Below are 22,813 nucleotides of genomic sequence, written 5' to 3' on the forward strand. Positions count from 1 at the left end.
GTTTCGAACATGCTGTAAAATTTTCACTCCGATCCAACGGTGAACAAATCTGCAGTGTCAATTTTACGGTGGCAGCTCTGTGAAAAACGTGAACAGATTTTTCCCTCTACCTCTCCCTATATGTGCTAGGATTTTCAGTGTGTTCTGACTTTATTGTTCTGCCTCTCTATTTATTTGGCAGCCCCCTCTCCACTAGGTTAAGTGAGACATGTGCTTCTCAAGTTTTGGATCTTTTCTCCACATAGGAAGGGAGCCCAATACCTAACACCATATGGTAGATGACAATTGTTATATCTTTCTATATCTGCCTGGGTTTGGATAGGTTTAGGTTGCTCCTTTCACACCATAGGGAGTGAACGTCCAACAGTTATCATGTTAGATATGAGATCTACCTAGCTATTGTGAAGACTTCATCTAGAGTTTGTTTCCTCTTGACATGCCACATCTGTTAGGTTTCCTATCGTTGTGGATTATGTCTTGAGGTTGACTACATCTTTAAAGATCTATGAGATTATTTAGAGTTACCCATGAAAGAATCATGTAAAAGTTTATAGACCCAAAATAGGTTTTCCCTGTACATAATAGGACACAAAGTCAGAGCATATGTGTTTGTTTCAATCTTCAAATTATAAAATGTTAATGTCATCATGTTATTGGCATTTAACATATTACATATCAATATTCATTTTTATTTTTCTCTTTCTTTTACTTTAGAAAACGTACATATACATATAGCATTGTACTTTGGTTTTATAAGTCATGCATGTTTCTTAACTTAATTTTCATTATAATCCATTCATTCATATTGTTTTCATTTATTTTTTGCATTGAATAAGTTTTGAAATCTTGTAAGTCGTGCCTACAATTATGGAGTCAAATAAGATTTCAATTTTCCAAAAGAGACATATTTTTGCAAAAAAAAAAAAAAGAAGGTCGGAGGTACAAAAGGCTGAAAGATTATAAGTCAGTTGATGACAAAGCAACAGTCTAGGAGTTTCACCTATGAAGCCCAGACACGGACACGGACACGACACGGACACGGACACGGGGAAGCGTCTAAATCGAAAATAGGGGCAGTAAAAGCAAGTATATAGTCAACCTTCATCCACCAATTATCATTCAATAAAGTTTCTCTGACTGTTCATGCATTATCAACATTATCCTCTTTGTAATCAGACCATTCATTACTAATTACCATCTCTTGGAGTCCTCTTTTCAAGCTTCTAAATCTTTTAAGCATGATAATGGTTGAAGCAAATCTCGTTGGAGCAACAGAAAGAAACATCAATGAATTGAAGTTATTAAACATTGATAATCTCATAGAGTGCCCCATAATGAAGTTTTTAATAAATGTAGCATCATCAGCAATTTGTGAGATCCAATAAAATTCTTCATAAAGATCACTATTTCTTTCTGTACTTTTTGCCATACAAATATTTTTCAATGCAAGATTAAAGGTGTGCACTACACAAGGAGTCCAATAGATTGAAGAAAATTCTGATTCTATGATCATGCCTGCTGCCTTACATACTGCTGCATTGTTTGTGATAATTTGTACCACGTTTTTTGGTCCAACTTCCATAATTACATCTCTCATGTGTTTGGCAATAAAATCCTTGTCTTTTGTCTCACCAGATCCATCTATTGCTTTCAAAAACATTGGTCCACTCTCATTGATAGCCATAAAATTGATAAGAGGTCTTCTTTGAGGGTTGCTCCATCCATCGCTAACAATTGTCACACCTTTTGGCTTCCATGAATTCTTTATAGGTTGCAGAAGATTTTCTACATGAGCTCTTTCTTTATCAAGCAGTGAACCTCTCAATTTATTATATGATGGTGGTACATATCCACTAAGGTTAGAAGTATTGGCAGCGTAAGAAAAGGCACTCCTATAATAAGGACTTCTTGCGAGATGAAATGCTAATCCTGAAGAATAAAACATCCTTGCAATTTCACAATCAAGAGCATCTCTAGCTTGAATGTTGAAAGAAGCTTCTAGAGGACCCTTGAGTTTTTGGTGAACACCACCACTGCTTGTCTGCTTTCTTTCCTCAGATACAGGTGGTAGAGAGACCTTTTTCTTCTTTGAATTTTCAATTTTCAAAGTTGCTTCATTATCCAATCTTTTAAGCTCAGCAAGTTTTGTCGGATTCACCTTTGGACAAACTCTAACCCCTTCTCCCTTAATTTTTAAGAGATGAGCTCTCACTCGAGTGTAAGATCCATTAAATTCAAAATCACACAAAGTACAGTTGACCATATAGTTTCCACCACCGAGAGTTTTTCTTATCTTTGTAAAATATCTCCAAAGAGATTTTGTTTCATCTTCTTGTTCAATAGCTTGATTAGGTCTACTCATCTTAATTTCCTATAATAAAACAAATTGAAAATACAAAATTTAATTAATATTTAAAATTTAAAAATAAAACAAAAGTATATAATTTAAATAATTTTTATACATAATATATTTATAAAATTAAATTCAAAATATAAAACTTATAATTTTATGTTTATAATTTAAATTATAAAATAAATTAAAATTATGTAACGCATATGTATTGAAATCTGAAATTAAAAACTAATAAAGTATCTTGTATAATCTAATCATAATATAAAATATAATTATTTATAATATAATATATTTTTAAAGTAATGTTAAATTATTAAATTATTTTATATTGTAAAAAGAACAAGGAACATAGTACCCTCACATGTATAAGTTATAGCAAATATGATGGATGCATAGAATGACATTAAGTATTAAAAAAGTTAAATTATTAGCATTTAATGGATGAATTTAATAAGTAGAAGGAAAAGAGTGTGTGGATAACATTTAATATAGAAGGCAAAGAATTTAATGGATAGAAGGAGAAGAGATGTAGAGAGTACTTACCTTTTTCTACACATTTCTTCTTCTCAGTATTTACTTTTTTCTCATGCTCAAAATATATCTCTTCTTATTCTTCTATCCGAGCTTCTTCCTTCTTCCTTCTTCTTCCAAGAGCTTTCTTGCAATGACTATGTGTTTCGCTCACTAAATCTCAACGTTTCTTTCTTTTACCTCTAACTGATTTTTTTTTTCTTTGTATATTGTGTAAGTCTTGTTATGTATTTATACGACATGTATAAGGTTTTTGTTATTAAAAAATAAAATATAAACAAATTCAAATAGATATATTTGAGGATTATTTTATTAAAATTTTTAGTTTTAATTCTATATAATTTATGAAGATTTTTAGTTAAGATTATTTATATATTTATCTTTATTTTTTATTTTTTATATAAAGTAATTTATTTATATTTATTTGAAATACGGAACATGTATCTAGTAATTTATTTATATTTATTTACATATAAAAAATGAAAGATGTTATAGATAAAAATTAATTATAATATATTATATACTGATAAAACAAATTAAAATCTCTTTAAATAAAATATTATATTAAGAAGGAAGAAATTTTTAGATAAAGTGAAAATGTGATAACTGAACAGATTTATTTGGGGATCCGTAAAATTAAAACAAATCTCATATAAAATAACTAAATTATTAAATTGATAAGAATATGATAATGTTTTTTTTTCAGATTTTTCTTTTTCTTTTGCTTTATTTTCCCTTTCCTATCTTCTGTCTTCTCTTCTCCGTGAATTTGCCTGCAACGTAAACGGTGTCAACTCTGCAACTGCGTCCACATTCCACCTTTTTGCAGCACCGCAATGTGTCTTTTCCGCGTCCAGAGAGAAGGCCGTGTCCGACCCAAAAAATAGCGTCTGACACCTCGTCGTGTGCGCTTCCGACGAGTGTCCGTGTCCGGTGCGCCTCCGAAACGGGGAAGCGTGGCTCGGACGCCGTGTCAGAGCTTCGTAGAGTTTCACGAGTTTGTATGGAAATGTATTACACTTGGTCATGGTAGAAGTGCCCAGTGAGGCAATTGCACCTCTGATTCAGTATTATGATCCACCTTTGAGGTGTTTTACTTTTCAAAATTTCCAGCTAGCGTCTACTATTGAAGAAGTTGAGCAAATTCTGAAATTCCCCTTGGGGGATAGGAAGTCGTATTTGTTTTCAGGCCTACTCATCTTTGACCATACTCGCTTTAGTGTTACAAGTAGAGGAAAGTGAATTGCTAAGGAAGAAACATATTAGAAACAAGGTGGAAGGATTTCCCCTACCTAACTTGGAGGATATTGCTCAGAGGATGACTGCAAAAGGAGAGAAATATAGCCGTATGGAGTGGTTATATTCCACATATGTGATCAACGCATAATATAGCTGCAATAGACATATTTATGTCTTACAAACAAGGAAGAGAAGTCTGTTGTGAGAAGAAGAATCAAAGATTGTTTGCTAATTGTCAATATTAGAAGTTTGGATGGTCATTCACGTCTTTAAGCAAAGTGGTAGAACGAAATGCCCTATTATAGACTTTAAAGACCATAATATCAAGGGTGATTTGGATCGTAAATATCTAGGTGTCAATTGCTAATTCCATCCAATTCAAAACGTCAGGAACTAAAATAGTGCAAACGTTAGGTGAGGGACTAAAACAAAAAATTAACAATAGTTGAGGGACGAAAAACATAATTAACCATTTAAAAATTAATATGTTAAATTTTATTATAAAATTTGCAATAATAATAATTGATTAAAAATATTTTAAATAAAATTTTATTAAAAATTTGATATTTTAAAACTTAATATTTATTTTATTATAAAATTTACAATAATAAATTTTGATTAAAAATATTTTAAATAAAATTTTATAAAAAATTTTGATATTTTAAAACTTAATATTTTAAATTATTTTAATCAAATTATTAATTTTAAAAAAAAAAATGTATATAAAACTTTAGAAATTATTATAAAAGTTAAAAAAATAAAAAGATGTCGAATTGTTAGTAAACAGTCCATGCGATGTAATTAATTAGTAAATTAATCCATTTTCGTGAAAAAACTAGTCAAATCATTAGTAAATTGACCATGCTATGTAATTAATTAGTAGACTGACCCATTTTTGTAATAAATGGGTTAAAGCGACCCATTTTTGTAAAAGAATCTAAATATGTCTGTTAATTGTGTTATGTGACAATTTTCTTGCACTGTTACCCACCCTCCTTAAATGTTACCAGATAATATTTTGTTACATACGATCATGACCATATCTTTCCTAAATATTTATTATTTAACGAGAATTATTTTTAACTTAGTTTAAATTATAAAATTTAAAATATAAAAATAATAAATACATAAATATAAATTTATAAAATTACAATTTCCTAATTTCACAATTTTTTATTTTCATATTTTCATATTTTCATAATTTTATAGTTTTATAATTATATAATATTATATTTATATATTCCATAATATGAATTTTTTTTATAATTTTATAATTTTATAATTTTATAATTTGTTAATTTTTGTAATTTTTTACTTTTTTATTATTTTGTATTTCATATTTTACATTTTTATAACTTTGTATTTTTTTTATTTTCTTATCTTTGTTTTTATGATTTTATAATTTTAATTAAAATTAAAAACAATTTTCTTTAAATATAATAAATATTTGAGAAAGTTTTATCGGTCTTTTGAAATAAAATACTTGGAACAAAATATTATTGGACGTCATTCAATGTGACAATAAAAAATAATTATCACATCATAAATTAAGAATAACAGAATATCTAACTGTAAAAACTCAATTAAAATTTTTTAAAATTTTAGAAACTTAAAATATTACATAAATTTATTAAAAACTTAATTACAAATTTTTAAACTTATCAAGAATTCAACACATAAGACTCAAAATTATCAAATTTTTATCTCAGGTAAGGTGTTATTTTATATTTGCCGGATCCTTGGTTGGAAATAAGGAGCAAAGCCTATATGCAAAAATTCTGAGTCCAAAAATACAATATCGATTAAAATTTGGTACACTTTTCTTAATATGTATTTTTTCAAAGGTGATGCTGTTGCGGGTAAGGTAGCTCAGATTGTAGGGGTTCCATTCCATCTAAGTCATGGAGACCCTTTCAAGGTTTACATTACCCCCCACTTGTTCCAGCTTTCAGTTCCCGAAAATCTCTGTATTATCTCGTTTCTCAAATGCTTTTTCCACAACCACTCCACTGGTTTCAGTGCTAAGAGTAAGAGCTGGTCCTCCTTCAGGTTAGCCGCTCTGTTTCTTGGGTCCCCGATTGGACTTGTTTCATTACTTCCTTTTATCCTTTGCTGAGAAAGTTAGCATCTTTTGAGAGGATAAGGGGTTTGGGGTAATGGGTAATAGGCAAATTGGACATGCTAGCATAATTCTCATAGTTATGAGTACTTATATACACATATCATTTGTCTGAACTCTGAAGAGTGTTTCCCTCTGCTAGAGAGACACCATCTTCAGTTTTATTTGCAGATACTTTGTATTACAGTTTGATAACTTAGATTCTGGATTGGAAAGATTAGTTGAAGACGCTCTAATCTTTGCTACTTTGGAACACTTGTTTTTAAAAATAATAATTCTGACTTGTATCGTTGTTTCAACTGAATGTTTAGTCTGAGAAAACTTTGAAATTATATTATCGTGCTTGGATAATTAAAAAACAAAAAAAAACATTTTATTTTTTGTTACATTACTTGATAGCTAGGTTTAAGAATGACGGAAAACATTATCTTATTTCAGTAAATTTATTTTTTTGGAGTTTGGATAGCAAGAGAATGAGGTTGGGCCGTTAGAAAGAAGAGGAATTTGAAGTGTAGTTTTCTTGAATGAGTAGTTTGTTGATACATTCAAATTGAGGGTGCATCAAAACAAGTAAACGACTGTTGTCAAACAACTGTTTCAGTTATCTGTCGGGGAATTTAATGGCTTCCTTTTGTTTATTATTGTTATTCATTTTTTGACTATTAGTCTGTTAAAATATGTGTTGTATTGTAGGTTTATATTAGAGTTGCAAATTTTCTCCCAAGATCTTAATTAAAAAGCTAGTGTGGTTGGACATTCTTATTTCAATTTTCTTTATAACTCCGGGGCCTTCTTTCCAATCATGTACTGCAAGATATAATAACCATTCATGCGGTTTAAAATCTAATAGCATAAGCTTTTTGGAGAACTGGTCATTGATATGGTATTAGAGTCCCTTTGATACAGTACGCAAGACTTCAATCCTAGTTGTCCGTTGGATTTCAGTACAAGGTAGCTGTGCTTAAGTATTGACACAATGTCCTAGCCTCAAGACAAAAATAGAGCCCTTAAATCAAAGGGTGTAAATAAAAATTAAATTTGGAGACAAGATAGCTAAGTATAAGCATTGCCTACTCCTGAAGGCCTAAAAGGGTTCTTGCATGAGGGAACATGTGAGAAAAAAATTGCTGATCAGTTCTTGCTTAACTATTCATTGGCAGATATCTGATCCTTGTAACTTCTATATCTATTAAAATACATGTTTATTTCTATCCTTTTAGCCCCAACATAAGTAATACTTAATCCTTGGCAATTTATCCTTTTTTCTTTTCACTTGTAGACCTTGTTTCTGTTGAAATCTAATTGGTTGAAACTTATATTTTTAGTGAGTGGTGCCGATGAGGATGTCCTGCAAATATTTTTTAAGGAGAGAGAATTAAATGGTGATTTTATATCAAGAACTTCTGATTTATTATGGAGAAGAAACTTCAAAAACTCTGGTGATTATGACATTAACGCGCTGACTGATAATACTTCTCAACAAACAGAGCAGGTGCAGTAGACTCTTTGTTTCTAGTTTCAAATCATCCCATCCAATTTATTACATTTGATCAATTGTGTCAGTTTTGTTTGTTTCTTGCCTTGTACTGATCCATTACAAATTTTGTATGTTGATTCATTGGTCAAGTAATTCAATTTGATGTGCCTTTTCTAATATTTGTAGATCACAGAAACTGACAACGATGGCGGTTTTTTGAAACTTACAAGAACCCAAGAGTGGTTAACAGGCGACAATTCTCCTCCAATAAACAAGAAGGTGACTGCTAAGGTATGCTTTAGAGTATTTTTTCATTTACATCCCATTGACAGGAAGTGGGAATTTGTATATGAAATGTGAAATTGATATGTTGCAACTAATATTTTATTCTGTCAAAAATCTTCACATTCACCTTCTCTCGGGTAAATAAATAATAACTCGGTCATCCAATAATGTTGGATGCTTCACTTCATATACCAACAGATGTTGCAGGACAGCAGCGCAAGGCGCAAGAAACTGAACATGCTCAAGTATGAATCTGTAGGATACCTCTCTTGACCTTGATATTGTTCTTTGTTAGCTCAAGTTAGTGACATCAGTGTTTTCTTACCTCAAGGCTGTAGGTTTTGATCAATTAGAAGTTCTGATGTTGTTTAAGCTTCTTATTATTTCAATTTTATTCCTAATTGTAGCTCAAGAGGGAATTACTACTTCTATCTGTGGGTATTGGATTGGCATGTAGTGGATATTGCTTGGTAATTTTTTCAGTACAGGTAAACTTTAATTTTCGTGCTGTCTCAAAAAAGTCTCATCAATTTTCTATTGTGATTAGGAATAATTTTTATGCTTCTTACCACTCAATTTTTCTCTCTTTCTTCATGACAAATTCTAATTTTAGATGGATGTCAGTAACATAATGGTTTAACTTCAAACACTACCCCAAGATTTAAGTTTCTTATTATTTTCTTCACTGATGTGTGCCTCTCTTATATTTTTAGGCTGCTATAAGTTACGGGATCGGAGTACTTTTCAGGTTTGTTATTGCCTTTTATCATATTGGTTATGTCTTATTGAAGTAATTGTTAATGCTCTAAGATACTATGCTGAGACCATTAGAGCATCTCCAATGCATGGGTTATAGTCAAGGTCTTAAGTTTAAGATTTGAGTCTTATAAGAAACCTTCACTGGAGCATGTTAATGTGGCATGAGAATCTTAAATTCAAGACCTTGGATCATTATAATAAAAATATATTCTTCATCTCATGAAGGTTTTACTTGCATTGGAGTGTAAACAAAAAAAATATTTTTCATCTCAATGAAACTCTTTCATTGAACCAAAACTTGCAAAATATCTTAAAAATTATTTGGCATGGTAGGATCCACATAAAGTAAAATAAGATCTCATACTATGGCTCTTGCATTGGAGATACCCTTAGAGCCTTGGTTGATATTTACTCATCACTGTTTCTCTTTGTGGGTGAGAAAAAAACAAGTAACTGTTCTTATCATTCCTTATTATTACTTAACTGATATATTGTTTCGATGCAGTTGCTTGTACCTTCAACTCTTGTATCAACATGCAGACAACATATCCAATGAAAATGTTCCTCAAATATTCAAGAAAAAGAAGTCAAAGAAGTACACATGAAAACTTGTGCTTTGAATTTGATGTAATCCGGCCAGTTAACATGCTCTGATGTTGACATTTTCTTATCCCTTGTTTTGGTCAACAAATGTTTCTTAACCAGAATTGGTATAAGAAGTGAGGACCTTGAAGATTTCTTGGAGAGGTCAATCAAGGGTAGCAGTATTTCACTTTCATCTCCCAGGCTTGTTATTCCAGCAACAATATATGGACTTTGGATCCTGTTTCATCAATATTTTGCCAATGACTTTTTTGATTTCCAGGTAATCCTTGTCTGGCATGTATATCAAAAAATGTAAAAAATGTTTCTTCAGCCACTAAGCATTTTCTTTTGAATAAATTTCATCATAAACGCGTATAGAGGAAGAAAAACGAAAGTAAAATTCTCATATAAGAGTTATACACTTAACTCTTAGTGTTACTATTCAACTTTCATCAACTTCATTGGTCACTTATTTATACTTGTCTCTTGTTCACCGTAGCTTGTGCCAGCCATGTTCGGAATGTTTGTCTACAAGGCTGCTGCTCTGGTGCAAGTTTATAGAGACAATGAAGGCTTGCGGTTTGTGTTTCCAGAAAACGAAGATGGATCAAGCGATTGAAGTATTTATTTTCCTATGCTCAGCACTCATCACTCATCACTCAGCAGAGTACTATATCTTGGAACATTGGAAATGCTGAGCTGCTGCATTAACTGAGTACTACTGATCACAGAGGTTACAACCTTCACTGTATTCATCTTTTGTTGAATTTTAGAACGATGATGCTATTTCATTACAGTAAATAGTAGATAGTGTATTAATATCTTGTTCTTGAAACTAACAATTGTTGACTGTTGACAGTTGTTATAAGGTAAAATATTACATGCACTTTCGTTTATCCTATGATATTGTCTTGTCACACTAAATAGTCTTAAAGTGTGGAAGGTTCATCCTTAATCATTGATCTTGGATATAGTAATAAACATCTTACATTTACTACTTTCCGCATCAAGTCTCGGTTAGGATAGGGCAAAAAATCCAATTTTGTTAATCCAATTCATTTTTTTTCTGATTGAATCCATTTTATTAAAAACTCAATCCATTTAAAATCCATTTTATTGGATATAGATTTCAATCTAATCTACACTTTATATAATTTATGGATTAAATATTCATTTTCTAAATCTAGATTTTTAAAAATGGATAATCCAAAAAATCCAATCAAAATTTTTAATTTAAATTTTTAATTAGATTAGAATAAATGTTGATATGGACTAAACTAAATCCAGATTCGGAGGGCTGTGCCTGACGACCTAGGACTAGAAAAGTCTAACGATCATGAAGGGTCCGACAACTCTTAATAACAACCAACTCATTAGAGTTAATAATCAATGCAAATATGTAACTCAACTATTCTCACGTATAAATATTATACCTCTTCTCTTATATTATTTTCCCCTCTTGTATCGTTTACTTTCCAAAATTATATTTCTTATTTGGAGTCAACGAAAGAGTTAAGTTAGGCCATACAAATACAAATCTACTCATTATTTTGTCTAATCCAAATGTTTGTTGTTTTGCGAAGTTTATTTTTAGTTAATTTTTGACGTAAATCACAAATGTTAATGTCTATTTTAAAATTAATTTATACATCCGTTGTATTTTATTTTTAATTTCTCATATTATATTGTAATTTTATATTATAGATGACAGTATTTTTTCTAGTGTTGTTTGTATTGATAGATTTATTATCTATTGCATGAAGCTTATAATTTAAAACTTTTTATATCTTAAAAAAGTAAATAGCCCACGGATAATGGGTTAACATAATTTCATCCATAATTCCACTCAAACTATGTAAAATATGTTACTCAATTATACAAGATACGTTTATAGTTATCCACAGCCAAGATGGTTCGACCTGGCTCCATGGTTGAAACAAGTTGGTCTAGGTTCATGACAGAGATTAGTTCGTCAAAGTCCATGATAGAGATGAGTCGGTTCAGGTCGAGATTGGCTGACTCAACAACCTATATTTTTCGAGTTGAGTCAATTGATAATGGATAGTCCAAAGTTGATTGTTGAGAAAAAAGTAACCTAAATCAAAAGTTTAAGAATATATATATATATATATATATATATATATATATATATATATATATATATATATATATATATATATATATTATGTTTAAAAAAGGAAGTCCATGAGTTGGTCTTAATCCACATAACTTTTTTGGATCTTTTGATCCTGTGAGAGTTTTGGTTCTGTAAACTTTTTTTACCTCAATTCATGTGAATCAAGATAAAACCTAATGAACTAGACCAAATTGACATCTTTATAATTTTAAATTAATAAAAAAAGTATTTTTCTCAACACGTACCTTCTTTCTATATCTCAATAAGAATGAAAAAAAGTTCAAATTACTTGTAGGTTTAATATATTCTAGATTTTATGATTTGAAAATTTATTTAAGAATATAAGATATTCAAAATCGTGTTTTAGATTGTATAATCTAAAATACATTTTCAAAGATAATTTCAAATTATATTTTTAAATTCTAGAATCAGAAGATATAAAACATACGTATGGAGATACAAGAAAATTAAACTTTGCAAGGTTCATAAGTGACATTGTAAATGATGTTAAGGGTAACATTAACCTTCAAAGCTCACACATAAGGGTGACATTGTAAATGATGTTAAGGTTCATAAGTGACATTGTCTCTCTTTCAATATTTTCTTCGAACCCCAACACGCTTCTCTCTTGCGGGTAAACTGAAAGTTTGATACAAGCATGTGAGATACATAAATGCTCCACCTCAATCCAGTTTTCTCTTTAATGTTTATGTCCATTCAACACGTGTAAGTTGTTAATTGATTTTAAATAAATGTAATATAAGTGATTTCATTTAATCTGGTTAAAGTTTTTGTTTTCAATATTGAAAGCTATCTAAATTGCTAGATATATGCAGTTTTCTTAAATAAGATAACTATATATACAATTTCCCAATTTAATAAAGTATTAAGTTATTGATAGTTACGATAATGAAGATAATGAAGTGTTTAGGCTCTTCACCATCTCTTTATAAACCACCAAGTTGTTGATATAAATAAAACTCAAAAACAATATTGAAAAACATTTTTTAATTACGATAGTAACAACTTAAATAGAATTTTATTAAAAGTTATTTTTATTCTAAAAATTAAGATGATAAAGTGAGTTTGATTTGTCAAGACATTCTATCGGCTTTCCATAATTTAACGAATACAACTACTATTTTGCTTCGTGAACTAATTCCTTAAACTAAAATTTAAAAATTAAATTATTTAATTTATTATGTTTATAATATAATCTATAATCTATGGTAATATATAAAGAAGATTCCCTCTTTATGTTTATATTTCAAAATATCAATTTTACCTTTTAAAATATAATTATTTATTAAATTTTTAAAAATTAACCGTTATTTTTACAAGTTTTTTTTTAAAAATTGTCTATTTTTATTTTTTCTCTTTTTTTCTATTTATCAACCGTTATTCTTTTATTTTTCTGATATATTTCGCTTTATTTTTAATAAATATAATTTTATTTTATATATTAACTTAAAAATATTATGTTATCATCACCTACTAATATAATATCATACAAATTTAAAAAATGCGTACACAGACGCGACAACGTCTGTTTACACTAGTAATATTATAATTTAAATCATCATAACTTAATTTTTAATTATTAATCATAAAAAAGTAATTTCATATATAAAAATAACTTATAAATTAAATTTTAGTCACTCATTATAAAAAATAAATTAATATATAAACATAATAATATTTTTAGTTTATTTAATTGTAGACATAATTAATCAACTAAAAGCTAAAAATTAACTTTTTAAAATATCTATTAAAATGAAATATAAAACTATGGAAAATTTTTGAATAATTTTATCAACATCCAATCTCTCCGCACCATTTTTACATGCCAAAAGAAGCCACGTTGCCACCTACCACGATTAGTCAAAACATATCATTTTAAAAAAGGATTTACTTGTAATTTTACTTTTATTTAAGTTTTTTCGCATTTTAATTCTACTTCTATAATTTTAACCTCCATATAATATTAGCAAACCAATGTTTATCTAATTTTTAAATTTGAATATAACTATCTGTTTTTATTTTTTATTTAATTGATTGAAAAACTAAATAAAGTACACATCAAACTATCAACTGAGAATTAGAAATACAAATTATATTTTAAATTTTTGAAAAGTTAAAGAAAAAAATTACGAACAGAATTTAAAAATCAAGTGAAAAATATGAGTGTTGTTGTTAAATTTTTTTCTGAGATTCACCTGAAAGAAAAAGAAGAATTAAAATGTTAAAATGAAAAAAAGAAAAAAAAGAAAAAGAAAACCCACTAATCACTACTACTATACTACTATAGTACAGTCTTCTAATGATTTCAGTGCAAGTGACCTGGTTTCTCATCTTCATCTCTTGAATCAGCGTCGCTTTCTCTTGCATCATTTTGTATTGTAGCTACCTTCTGCTCAGATGAAAGATAACTAATTTATAATATTATATTGATCGATTCAAACAGATATATTTAAGCGTAGATCGGTATCGTCTTCTTTTATCCACTTGTCGATCGCGAATTTGGGAACCCTAATTCGCAGATCTGATCTCACCTTGCTCCATGGTTATGGCGCCTCGGAAACATCGCGAGCGTGAAATGCTGTTCGACTCCGTCATCGCGCTCGTTTTCATCCTTGTCGCCTGCGTCGACCTCTGTGACGGCGCCACCGTCGTCGATGTCTACCGCCTCATCCAGTACGACATGTCCGGCGTTCCTTTCGGATCTCGACTCGCCAGCCTCAACCATCACGCCGCCTCGCTCCACTTCTCTCCACACACTGATCTCTCTCGCACTGTCCTCCTCATACCACTTCGCGAACTTAACATGTCTTTTGTTAAAGGTTCTTCTTCTTTCTGTTTTTTTTTTCTTTCCTTTTTTTAAATTTTAAGTTTAGGTTTGATTAATATTTATTTGGGTTAATTCTGCTGAGACTTAATTGTCGCGCGTGACGTAATTCGGAGTTGCGGAAGTGGACAGGAAGTTAGGAACGGTGTTTGAGAAGTGGCAGAAGTGTTACTTCAGTGTCACTCTAGATTGGTTAAGATGTTACGCATAATAGTCTGAAAGGGGGTACTTTACATGAATAATACCTGTAAAAATGTCCCAGGGTGCGTTTGGGTAAACGAATTAATTAAGAACTTACTAAACGAGTGTTTTTACTGTGCAATCATTTATGTATGCTATTTTCATAAACTATCCTGAAAAGGAGCTAAAAATCAGCTCACAAACATATCATAAACTATTTGAGTGAGCTGTATTATAACACTTACACTAGTTACTCTGTCATGGGATGAGCCCAAACTAGCTGTAAATAAGCTCTTCGAAATGCATTCGTAGTAGCTTATATGTTGTTGGTTTAGGTATGGAGAAGCTCTCGTTCACTAGTTAAGCAGGAAAACTTATATGTTTAATGTTTTTATAAAATTGAGTAGTTATTGCTGTGTTTGTCCTGATGTTATTCATTTTATTAATAATTGAACTGTGTTTCATTTTTTCTGGTTGAATGCTTAACATTTCTTGTCCCTGTCATTTATATTGATTTATATCTTTATTTGAAGGATGTTATTTTGTCTCACTTGTTATTTAACAAGATCAAAATCTTGTGACTGCAATATGGCAGAATATATTGCTGAAAGCAAGCCTCTTGGGGGTTTAATATTTTTGCTTCCCCGGATGTTCAGTTTTGAAAACAAGGATGGTATGGGGAGTAACAATCAAGATGAGAGTAAAGAACCGCTGAGGAATGTATTGGCGGAACTTGAACAAATACTCATACACGCGAACTTACCTGTAAGTATATTTCCTTTTTGTGGACTATTTTCATTTTTTTTTCTTTTGGAATTTCCTATAAAATAAAATATTTTCCAACTGGGGAGGAGGAAGTGACAATCAATTAATTTGTTCTTGAATTATGAATTCCTTATGACGCAGTCGTGATGATTTTATTCAGCTGCTACTATGTTCTCAGGTTTTATTATATCTTTATCTGTGTTCACCTCCGATCACTTTTAAAAAAAGTTATTGCTTTCTATCATTCAGTCTAGGGTTTAGTGTTTGTTTGATGAAAAGGGTAATTGGCCTTGTAAGACTTTGGATAGCCTCATAATGTGTGTGCAAGTTAAACTTTTTTGGGTTTCAAATGTTATTGCATGCATGCAGTGGTCCATAGCACTTGTACATTCGCTTGTAGCAGATGATTTATTTATTGTGTTTAATCTTTATACACCGAGTGCAAATATTTTTAACCTGTCAATCAATTAGAAATCGCTAAAAAGATAAATTTTAAAGAAATTATTACAAAAGTCAACAATTTTAACATAACTTATGATGGAATGTCAGTGTAAAAGCCCTAACACTGTCTGTGTTTTAATTAAGTTCTTATGTATTTATCTTTAGGTTGTGAACTTGTGGTAAATGATCATAAACTAACAATTTATTTTGCTATGACTATGCTTTTGCATGCATATTAGGTCCTTGACTGGTTCATCACTGCTGAGAGATATTTTCGAAACTGGAAAATTTTCTTAACACTTATTTTCTGCCTAGTTTCTGCTCTAGCATAATTTTTTCAGTTTATATCATGGAGCCATTTGTGTAGCATGTCTCAATCAATTCACAGCATAAGAAACGAACTACTGAAGGTGGTTTCTCAATTATCTAAGAAGACTTTATAACACTGTGCTGAGTATTATTATTAAAAGTAAATTACAATGATACACCTTCTGATATTTTCTCAAAGTACACTTGCTTCTTCTGCCTTTTTTACCATTGCGATGGCCTCCCTTATCATGGGGTGTATGCAGAATGTTTTTAAAATTTAATTGGATGCACATGTAAGGGAAAAGATTTACAAATATTTTTGTCTTGGCTTGTGTGACATGACATACTTTTTTTTGTAATGTGAGGAAGTACGTGTCCTTCATTTATTTTTTGTCCCCACCTGCCCCCATTTATTACATGATCATGTATACCTCTATCATTTTACTTGTCATTTTGTGGGAGATGTAACTTTTATGGTGTTGCATCTTGTTGCAGTATCCTGTTTATTTTGCATTTGAGGATGACAATATTGATGCTGTATTAGCTGATATCAAGAAGAATGATGTCACTGGTCAACCTGCTACTGCAACAACTGGCGGGTGAGTACAAATCTTAAATGAAGCTTTCATTGCTTTAACTAAATATTACAAAATACTCTAGATGGTCAAAGCAAGTGATGTGGAACTTCATGGTTTGACTGATTGGACCGTATATGGGAATGTCTTCTGTTCTATTTGTTTGGATTCTGTTTCAATTATCTTATTCATTTCATAATTGGTGCTTTTCTTATATTTTTAATTCTCTTTCCTGGGCTTCCTTACAGTAGTTACTCAATTTGAATGTTTGTTGAGTTATTGTATTACCAAGTTTATTTTTCTCTTGGAAGTAACATTGAATGATTTCTTTCCATTTTTTTGGGATGCTGCAGATACAAATTTGTTGTTTCAGCCGCTGAACCAAGGAAAGTTGTTTCTCCTCCGATTACAAATATTCAGGTGTTTGTTCAACCTTATTTTTAGATAAATGCAATGTGATTGAAAAGCTAAATCAAAATTATGTTGCTTGAATGCATACCATAAATTTATTTCCTTCTTTTTTTATGATTTTATTTTTTTGTTTAAATTCTACAACAACTGGTTCAATGTAAGTCTTGGTTAAGGAAAACCCCAGGTTGCTGCTATAATCATTCTAGGAAGCCTCGAGGCAAGATCTAGATAATTTTGAAGAACCCTGGGTTTGAGCATGAACTAATAACCAGAGAAGCGTACTGTGAAAGATTACTTTTTAAAACCTCCCTTTGCAAGATTTGGACTAAGTTACAAGGAATTGTTTTACTTGGAAGATTTCACAGGCGATCATGTCACTTGTTACACAGCTCTTGTCTCTTTCAGGTGTCTTTGTTGGGGTGAATCAATATAGGAAATAATCTGCTACTTTTTGTGTTTTAGTGTGTTTTCCTTAGGAATTTTCACAGATAACCAGTACAAATATAACTGGATAATCTACAGGTATAAACAGCGTGGAGGTCTTCTGTGTTGAGTAACAGTTTAGCTGCATGTATCGACAGAACTGATTAATTCTTAATTGGATAACTTTCTTGTACTATTCTTTTAAAATTGGTGTTCTTTAAATAGAATTTGTGTGGATGTATCTTTTATATGGTTGCAGGGATGGTTGGCAGGACTTAAGACAGATGATGATGCTCATCAATTACCCACCATAGCGATAGTGGCATCATATGACACCTTTGGGGCTGCTCCTGTATGTTGTTTATGAAGTCTACCTTTAAAACTAAAGTGTTCAAAATAATATGATTATCATGTTAAAAAAATCTGTAATTGTAGGCATTATCGGTGGGAAGTGATAGTAATGGAAGTGGCATTGTGGCTCTTCTTGAAGTAGCTCGGCTATTTTCTCTCTTATATTCTAATCCAAAGACAAGAGGGCAATACAATCTGCTGTTTGGGTTAACATCTGGTGGGCCTTACAACTACAATGGAACTCGTAAGGTGATATATATCATATTTTGAAGTTCATTTTTTGCAGACAATTCTTTAACACGTAATCAACCTTCCCTTTTGTGTTCTGGATTTCTTTTTACATAATTCTGCGTTTTCAGTGGCTTCGGAGCTTTGATCAACGTATGCGTGAGAGCATTGACTATGCTATTTGTTTAGATAGTATTGGTTCTTGGGAAAATGAATTGTGGATTCATGTGTCTAAGCCTCCAGAAAATGCCTTCATTAAGAAAATTGTGGAAGTAAGTGAATGGTCTCAGTGGTGCAGGCTTTACTATAATGGATTTACTTGCAGTTTTATCTTTATGATTTCTAATGGAAAATTTTGTGTAGGATTTTTCAAGTGTTGCAGAAGAATTAGGCTTTAAAGTGAATTTGAAGCATAAGAAAATAAACATTTCCAATCCTCGAGTAAGTGATAAATTCTCGGTGTTCTGTTTCACTTGCCAAGATCTTTAGTAATTTATACTTAGCTTTTGCTCAATCTCAATTTGGTTGTATTTTCAGACAATTGCCATCGTCACATTATTTTATTACAGTAGTACCATGAACAATCACCTTATATATGGTTTACATGTTTATAAAAAAAAGGTCTGGAAACTGTGATGGATCTGTTCCTCTAATTTTCATTTTAATCTGATGTCAAACCATTGTATTTTATTACTTAATCTTCCTAATGGATTACACTTTATACTCCTCGTCATATCAGCTTGTGCTTCATGTCTTAGTAAAAGATTTCCTGATAGAAAGCACTTGCTTCCTCCATTTTGTCTAAATGCTACTTCTAATATTAGTTATTAATGATGGTCATCTGCTGTAGGTAGCTTGGGAGCATGAACAGTTTTCAAGGCTGAGAGTTACTGCTGCCACTCTATCTGAACTATCTACAGCACCTGAATTGCTAGAAAAGACTGGTGGTTTGGTTGATAGCAGGTTCATATCTGGACCTAAATGCCAGAATTTTATTATTTTTGTACCTTTTTGCTGACTGAGAGCTTCTGCAGGCATTTTGTTAATGAAGCAACTATTGTCAGAAGTGTGAAATTAATTGCTGAAAGTCTTGCGGTAAGATTTGTTTACCTGAAAAAACTAGAAGTCAATGTTTATTCCCTCACCTAATAAACAAAAGATTAGGAATGTAGCCTCTCAATGTCCTTGTAATTAATTCTCCTTCCAATCATTTGGCATAAGAAGAATCATGAGGCAGAGTTTTGTTTGTTTGTTTGTCCTGGCACTAGTTCTAGTATTATTCACTATATATGTTGCAGTGAGTGTGCATTTATATTAATTTCAAAACTAATCTTTTTTATGATTGTGTATAATGTTTAATGTGAATTTGTTTGGCCGATATTTTTTTTTATGGACTTAGTCATTTACATCTTCTGATGTTTCCATTGTGGCCATTTGACTTCCTACTATATTACTCTGTCAGAAGATGCTCCATTATATGGTTAAGAAAAACGCTACTGAGCCAGGACAAATTTACTTGGTTATTTACCCTTGGATGAATCAGTTGCCCTTCCACTTTGTCTAATCCAACAAAGACCCTTGAATTGAGCTAATTAATCCCTGTTAGCACTGTGGATGTCGATGAAACTGTTCTATTAATGACGTGCTGTTTAATCATCGGACAATTGGAGAAATTGTCATTCCATGAACATCAAACTCATAAGTATTTTTATTATATCTGCACATGTTTGATTTTTCTTATTTTATGAGCATATATATATATGTATATGTATATATTAGCATTGCATTAAAAGTTGCTGATGAGGTTTTGCTTAGTTGATTCCTTATATTTGCAAAGTTTACACTCTCTAGTTTGATCATAAAAATTATTTTTGAAATTTTAATTGGTCATATCATTGACATTTTGAGTACGCCTTACAGAAGATAATCATTTTTGTGTGAACCTATTCTTTGGCTATTTTCTGTTCTATTTAATTTTGCGATAAAAACCTACTGTAAAATTATAGTTCAAAATAAGAGTTCTAAAGGAAAAGTAGAAGCACTAGTTTTCATTTCTTTTAAGACTCCTGAGGCAACATTGAGAGAGTGGAGAGAGTAGTTATTTTTCTTTCTAAAAGCTGATCTACCTAGCCTTTTCTAAGAAGATACTCATTTCCCTTTTTATTATTTATAAAAAATAAGTTGCTTTTTCTTTATAGATTTTCAGAAAATATGTTTGGTCTATATTTTTCTTTCAAGAAAAAAACCTTAAAGAAGGGTCAAACACTACATTGGTTGACTATTGCAAACTGGCTTAATTAGCGAGACTAGAGCAAGATTACTTAATAGATGTCCATTCTATGATTAGTTGTTTTCCACTTAAAGAATTGCCACAAACAGAAATTACGTTAGACATGTATTGGATTCCCAGTATTTCTTTTTAATTAGAAGCCAACTTTATTGTTTCAAACATTCTTCTGATCTACTTTTTGCAGAGGCATATTTATGGACACCAAGGAAAGAACATCCAGATATTTGCAGACAACACTAACTTGGCTGTTAATCCTTCTTATGTTCGATCATGGTTAGATGTTTTGTCCCAAACACCTCGAGTTGCTCCATTTCTCGCCAAAGATGATCCTTTTGTCATGGCACTGAAAAAGGTATTGTTGCATGCTTTTTGCTTTTGTTTACTTTGTGAAGGTGCATTGTAGCGCATAAATTTGTCATGTCACGGCTTTTGTTGTTTTTTTAAGTTAAAGGATCACCCCAATACGATGGTTCTTGTTGTGGATCAGCTGAGAGAATCTATGTAGCTTAGGAAGCACAGATGTAGAAAATTTGTATATCAGCTGATGCCAGACACCATTATGATATGATATGATACAGATGTGGAAAATATATAAGTCTTGATGAAGACAACACGACTACAATAGAACAAAATTATAATGTAAAATGAAAAATAATCACAAGAAATCATTGATGTTCTAAAAGTATGAGCTACATTGTAAATATCGTAGAAGTGCTTTTTGATTTATATAATCATTACGGTGTTTCAATTTCTATTGATATAAGATAAAATTATAAGAAAACAACTATAATTATTACAAGCATTTTTGCAGTATCCAACATGAAGACAGTCAGAACAACATAGATCATCTGCATTTTAGTTTCTGGCAATATTCAAATGTATGCAATTTTTATTTGGGTTGATACGGAAGTTTACATATGCTAATATTGTGAAATATTTGTGGATAAAAACGGCTTTAAATTTACTTTCTTGTTTTTTACTAGAAAGTTGTAATGAAACTGCATTCGAGTTAGGTTGAAGGCTTCGTATCCCTCAATTCTCCATACCTGGAGTTTCACTTCTGTACTTACCAAGTGTTTTTATATGCGTATATAGGAATTAGAAGATCACACTGACGAGGTAAATCTGCATAGAGATGTGCTAGAAGGAGTGTTCACTTTCTATGATTCAACCAGGGCAAAGCTGAACATATATCAGGTATTTGAAGTTATTTTCTTTGAACCATGTCTGTATATAAAGTTTAGCCATTTTAATCTACCTAATGAATCATTGGTCATTAGACGATCTTCAGTCCAGAGTCCTGACCAAGTTTGTAATTCAGTTCTTTTTTATTTCTTGAGAGCTCATCATTTTTGTGTTTATTTGACCTGTTCGCCCTTATTTTTTTAAAGGACATTTTTCCAGTTTAAAAGGAGTAAATTTTCACACTAAATATTATTTTTTCCAATATATGCATGTTTCTTTGGAAATAAGTTTATTCAAAATTTCTTTGAAGGTGTCCAAGAAATTTAATGCTCCAAAATATGTTAAATCCAGATTTGATTTAAGTATTTACCTTTTTGCTTTGGAATTTCATGTTGCATTGAAAGAAATTGTTGTGGTTTTACAGGTCGCCAGTGTCACATTTGACTTGCTGTTGCTTCTAGTATTGGGATCGTATTTAATTGTGCTCTTCAGTTTCTTGGTCATCACCACTCGGGTATCTATTTATTTATATCTAAAATCTTATGCAAAATTCTAGGTATCCAGTTCGTATGTTCTCAATCTAACTGATGATGTCTGACAGGGTCTTGATGATCTAATCAGTCTATTTCGGCGGCCTCCATCTCGAAAAGTGAAAACTGCATAGTGAGTGAGTGGCCTACGTAGTTCTCAAGATTTAATTAGTATCTTAGGATCCGAGTTTCTATGAAAAGTTCTGTAGCGGATCTTTACCTCATTTCCTCAAGTTGTTGCTTTAGTGGTTAAAGACAGTAAGATTTATTTTTGGCTGTGCGAAAGTTAACAACGCCAAAATTTTGATATTTTTCTGGCCGTTTTCATTTGGCGCATTTTTGTAGTGTAAAAATTGTTTACTAATTCATGCCTGGCTGGTTAACAAATGGTTCCCCGATTATAGACAAGGCTTATTCACGTTACTTAGTTTTGGCTCAATAAAGGATCCATTCGGTTAATGTATCAAAAACATTACTGCACATTACTGCTTGCTTAAGTAAATTGACATTGCATACTAAATAAAATTAATCTGTTCGGATGATATCACCTGTGCACTTCGTAAAATGTGTAAGTATGTTTACCTTTTTATAGTTAGGATTTATGTAGTGATTTGAAAATTTAGTCTAATCTTTTACCGGAAAACGAAGTAACATGAAATTCTACGATAAGACGCTAAAGTGAATGATCTAAGCATTTTATATGAAAGCTAGAGTAGGTATCAAAATGCAATAAGAAAAGAATTACGGTGAATGAAAGATTTAGATAAACTAAGATGGAATGAAGAACAATTTTTA

The 22,813-nt window shown here is 31.0% G+C and overlaps 3 protein-coding genes across 3 annotated transcripts; 2 read left to right on the top strand and 1 right to left on the bottom strand.

Annotated features, from left to right (window-relative positions):
* Positions 1 to 1,141: 1,141 nt before the first annotated feature.
* Positions 1,142 to 2,362, bottom strand: LOC114170391. Its single transcript, XM_028055868.1, has one exon. It carries the CDS (start codon positions 2,360 to 2,362, stop codon positions 1,142 to 1,144), a length of 1,221 nt encoding a protein of 406 aa, XP_027911669.1.
* A 3,600-nt stretch (positions 2,363 to 5,962) lies between these two features.
* Positions 5,963 to 10,249, top strand: LOC114168777. The gene is made up of 9 exons (XM_028053720.1): positions 5,963 to 6,172; positions 7,568 to 7,734; positions 7,906 to 8,010; positions 8,203 to 8,259; positions 8,412 to 8,492; positions 8,718 to 8,752; positions 9,269 to 9,358; positions 9,469 to 9,628; positions 9,848 to 10,249. Exons 1-9 carry the CDS (start codon positions 6,025 to 6,027, stop codon positions 9,965 to 9,967), a joined length of 963 nt encoding a protein of 320 aa, XP_027909521.1. The 5' UTR covers positions 5,963 to 6,024; the 3' UTR covers positions 9,968 to 10,249.
* Positions 10,250 to 13,803: 3,554 nt separating this feature from the next.
* LOC114169344 (nicalin) lies at positions 13,804 to 22,488 on the top strand. Its single transcript, XM_028054460.1, has 14 exons — positions 13,804 to 14,325; positions 15,106 to 15,275; positions 16,521 to 16,624; positions 16,954 to 17,020; positions 17,694 to 17,786; positions 17,870 to 18,034; positions 18,145 to 18,285; positions 18,377 to 18,454; positions 18,864 to 18,976; positions 19,048 to 19,108; positions 20,488 to 20,655; positions 21,399 to 21,500; positions 21,913 to 22,002; positions 22,090 to 22,488. Exons 1-14 carry the CDS (start codon positions 14,046 to 14,048, stop codon positions 22,150 to 22,152), a joined length of 1,695 nt encoding a protein of 564 aa, XP_027910261.1. The 5' UTR covers positions 13,804 to 14,045; the 3' UTR covers positions 22,153 to 22,488.
* Positions 22,489 to 22,813: the final 325 nt, after the last annotated feature.

Source organism: Vigna unguiculata, chromosome 11 (genome assembly GCF_004118075.2).
Source record: "Vigna unguiculata cultivar IT97K-499-35 chromosome 11, ASM411807v1, whole genome shotgun sequence".
Classification (NCBI taxonomy): Eukaryota; Viridiplantae; Streptophyta; class Magnoliopsida; order Fabales; family Fabaceae; genus Vigna; species Vigna unguiculata.

Excerpts from the sequence above, each read along its gene's own strand:
- LOC114170391 (XM_028055868.1), bottom strand. The coding sequence starts at position 2,362 with ATGAGTAGACCTAATCAAGCTATTGAACAAGAAGATGAAACAAAATCT.
- LOC114168777 (XM_028053720.1), top strand. The coding sequence starts at position 6,025 with ATGGAGACCCTTTCAAGGTTTACATTACCCCCCACTTGTTCCAGCTTT. Across the intron at positions 7,735-7,905 it reads CTTCTCAACAAACAGAGCAG|ATCACAGAAACTGACAACGA; the intron begins GTGCAGTAGACT and ends TAATATTTGTAG. Across the intron at positions 8,753-9,268 it reads GGGATCGGAGTACTTTTCAG|TTGCTTGTACCTTCAACTCT; the intron begins GTTTGTTATTGC and ends GTTTCGATGCAG.
- LOC114169344 (XM_028054460.1), top strand. The coding sequence starts at position 14,046 with ATGGTTATGGCGCCTCGGAAACATCGCGAGCGTGAAATGCTGTTCGAC. Across the intron at positions 19,109-20,487 it reads TAATTGCTGAAAGTCTTGCG|AGGCATATTTATGGACACCA; the intron begins GTAAGATTTGTT and ends TACTTTTTGCAG. Across the intron at positions 21,501-21,912 it reads CAAAGCTGAACATATATCAG|GTCGCCAGTGTCACATTTGA; the intron begins GTATTTGAAGTT and ends GTGGTTTTACAG.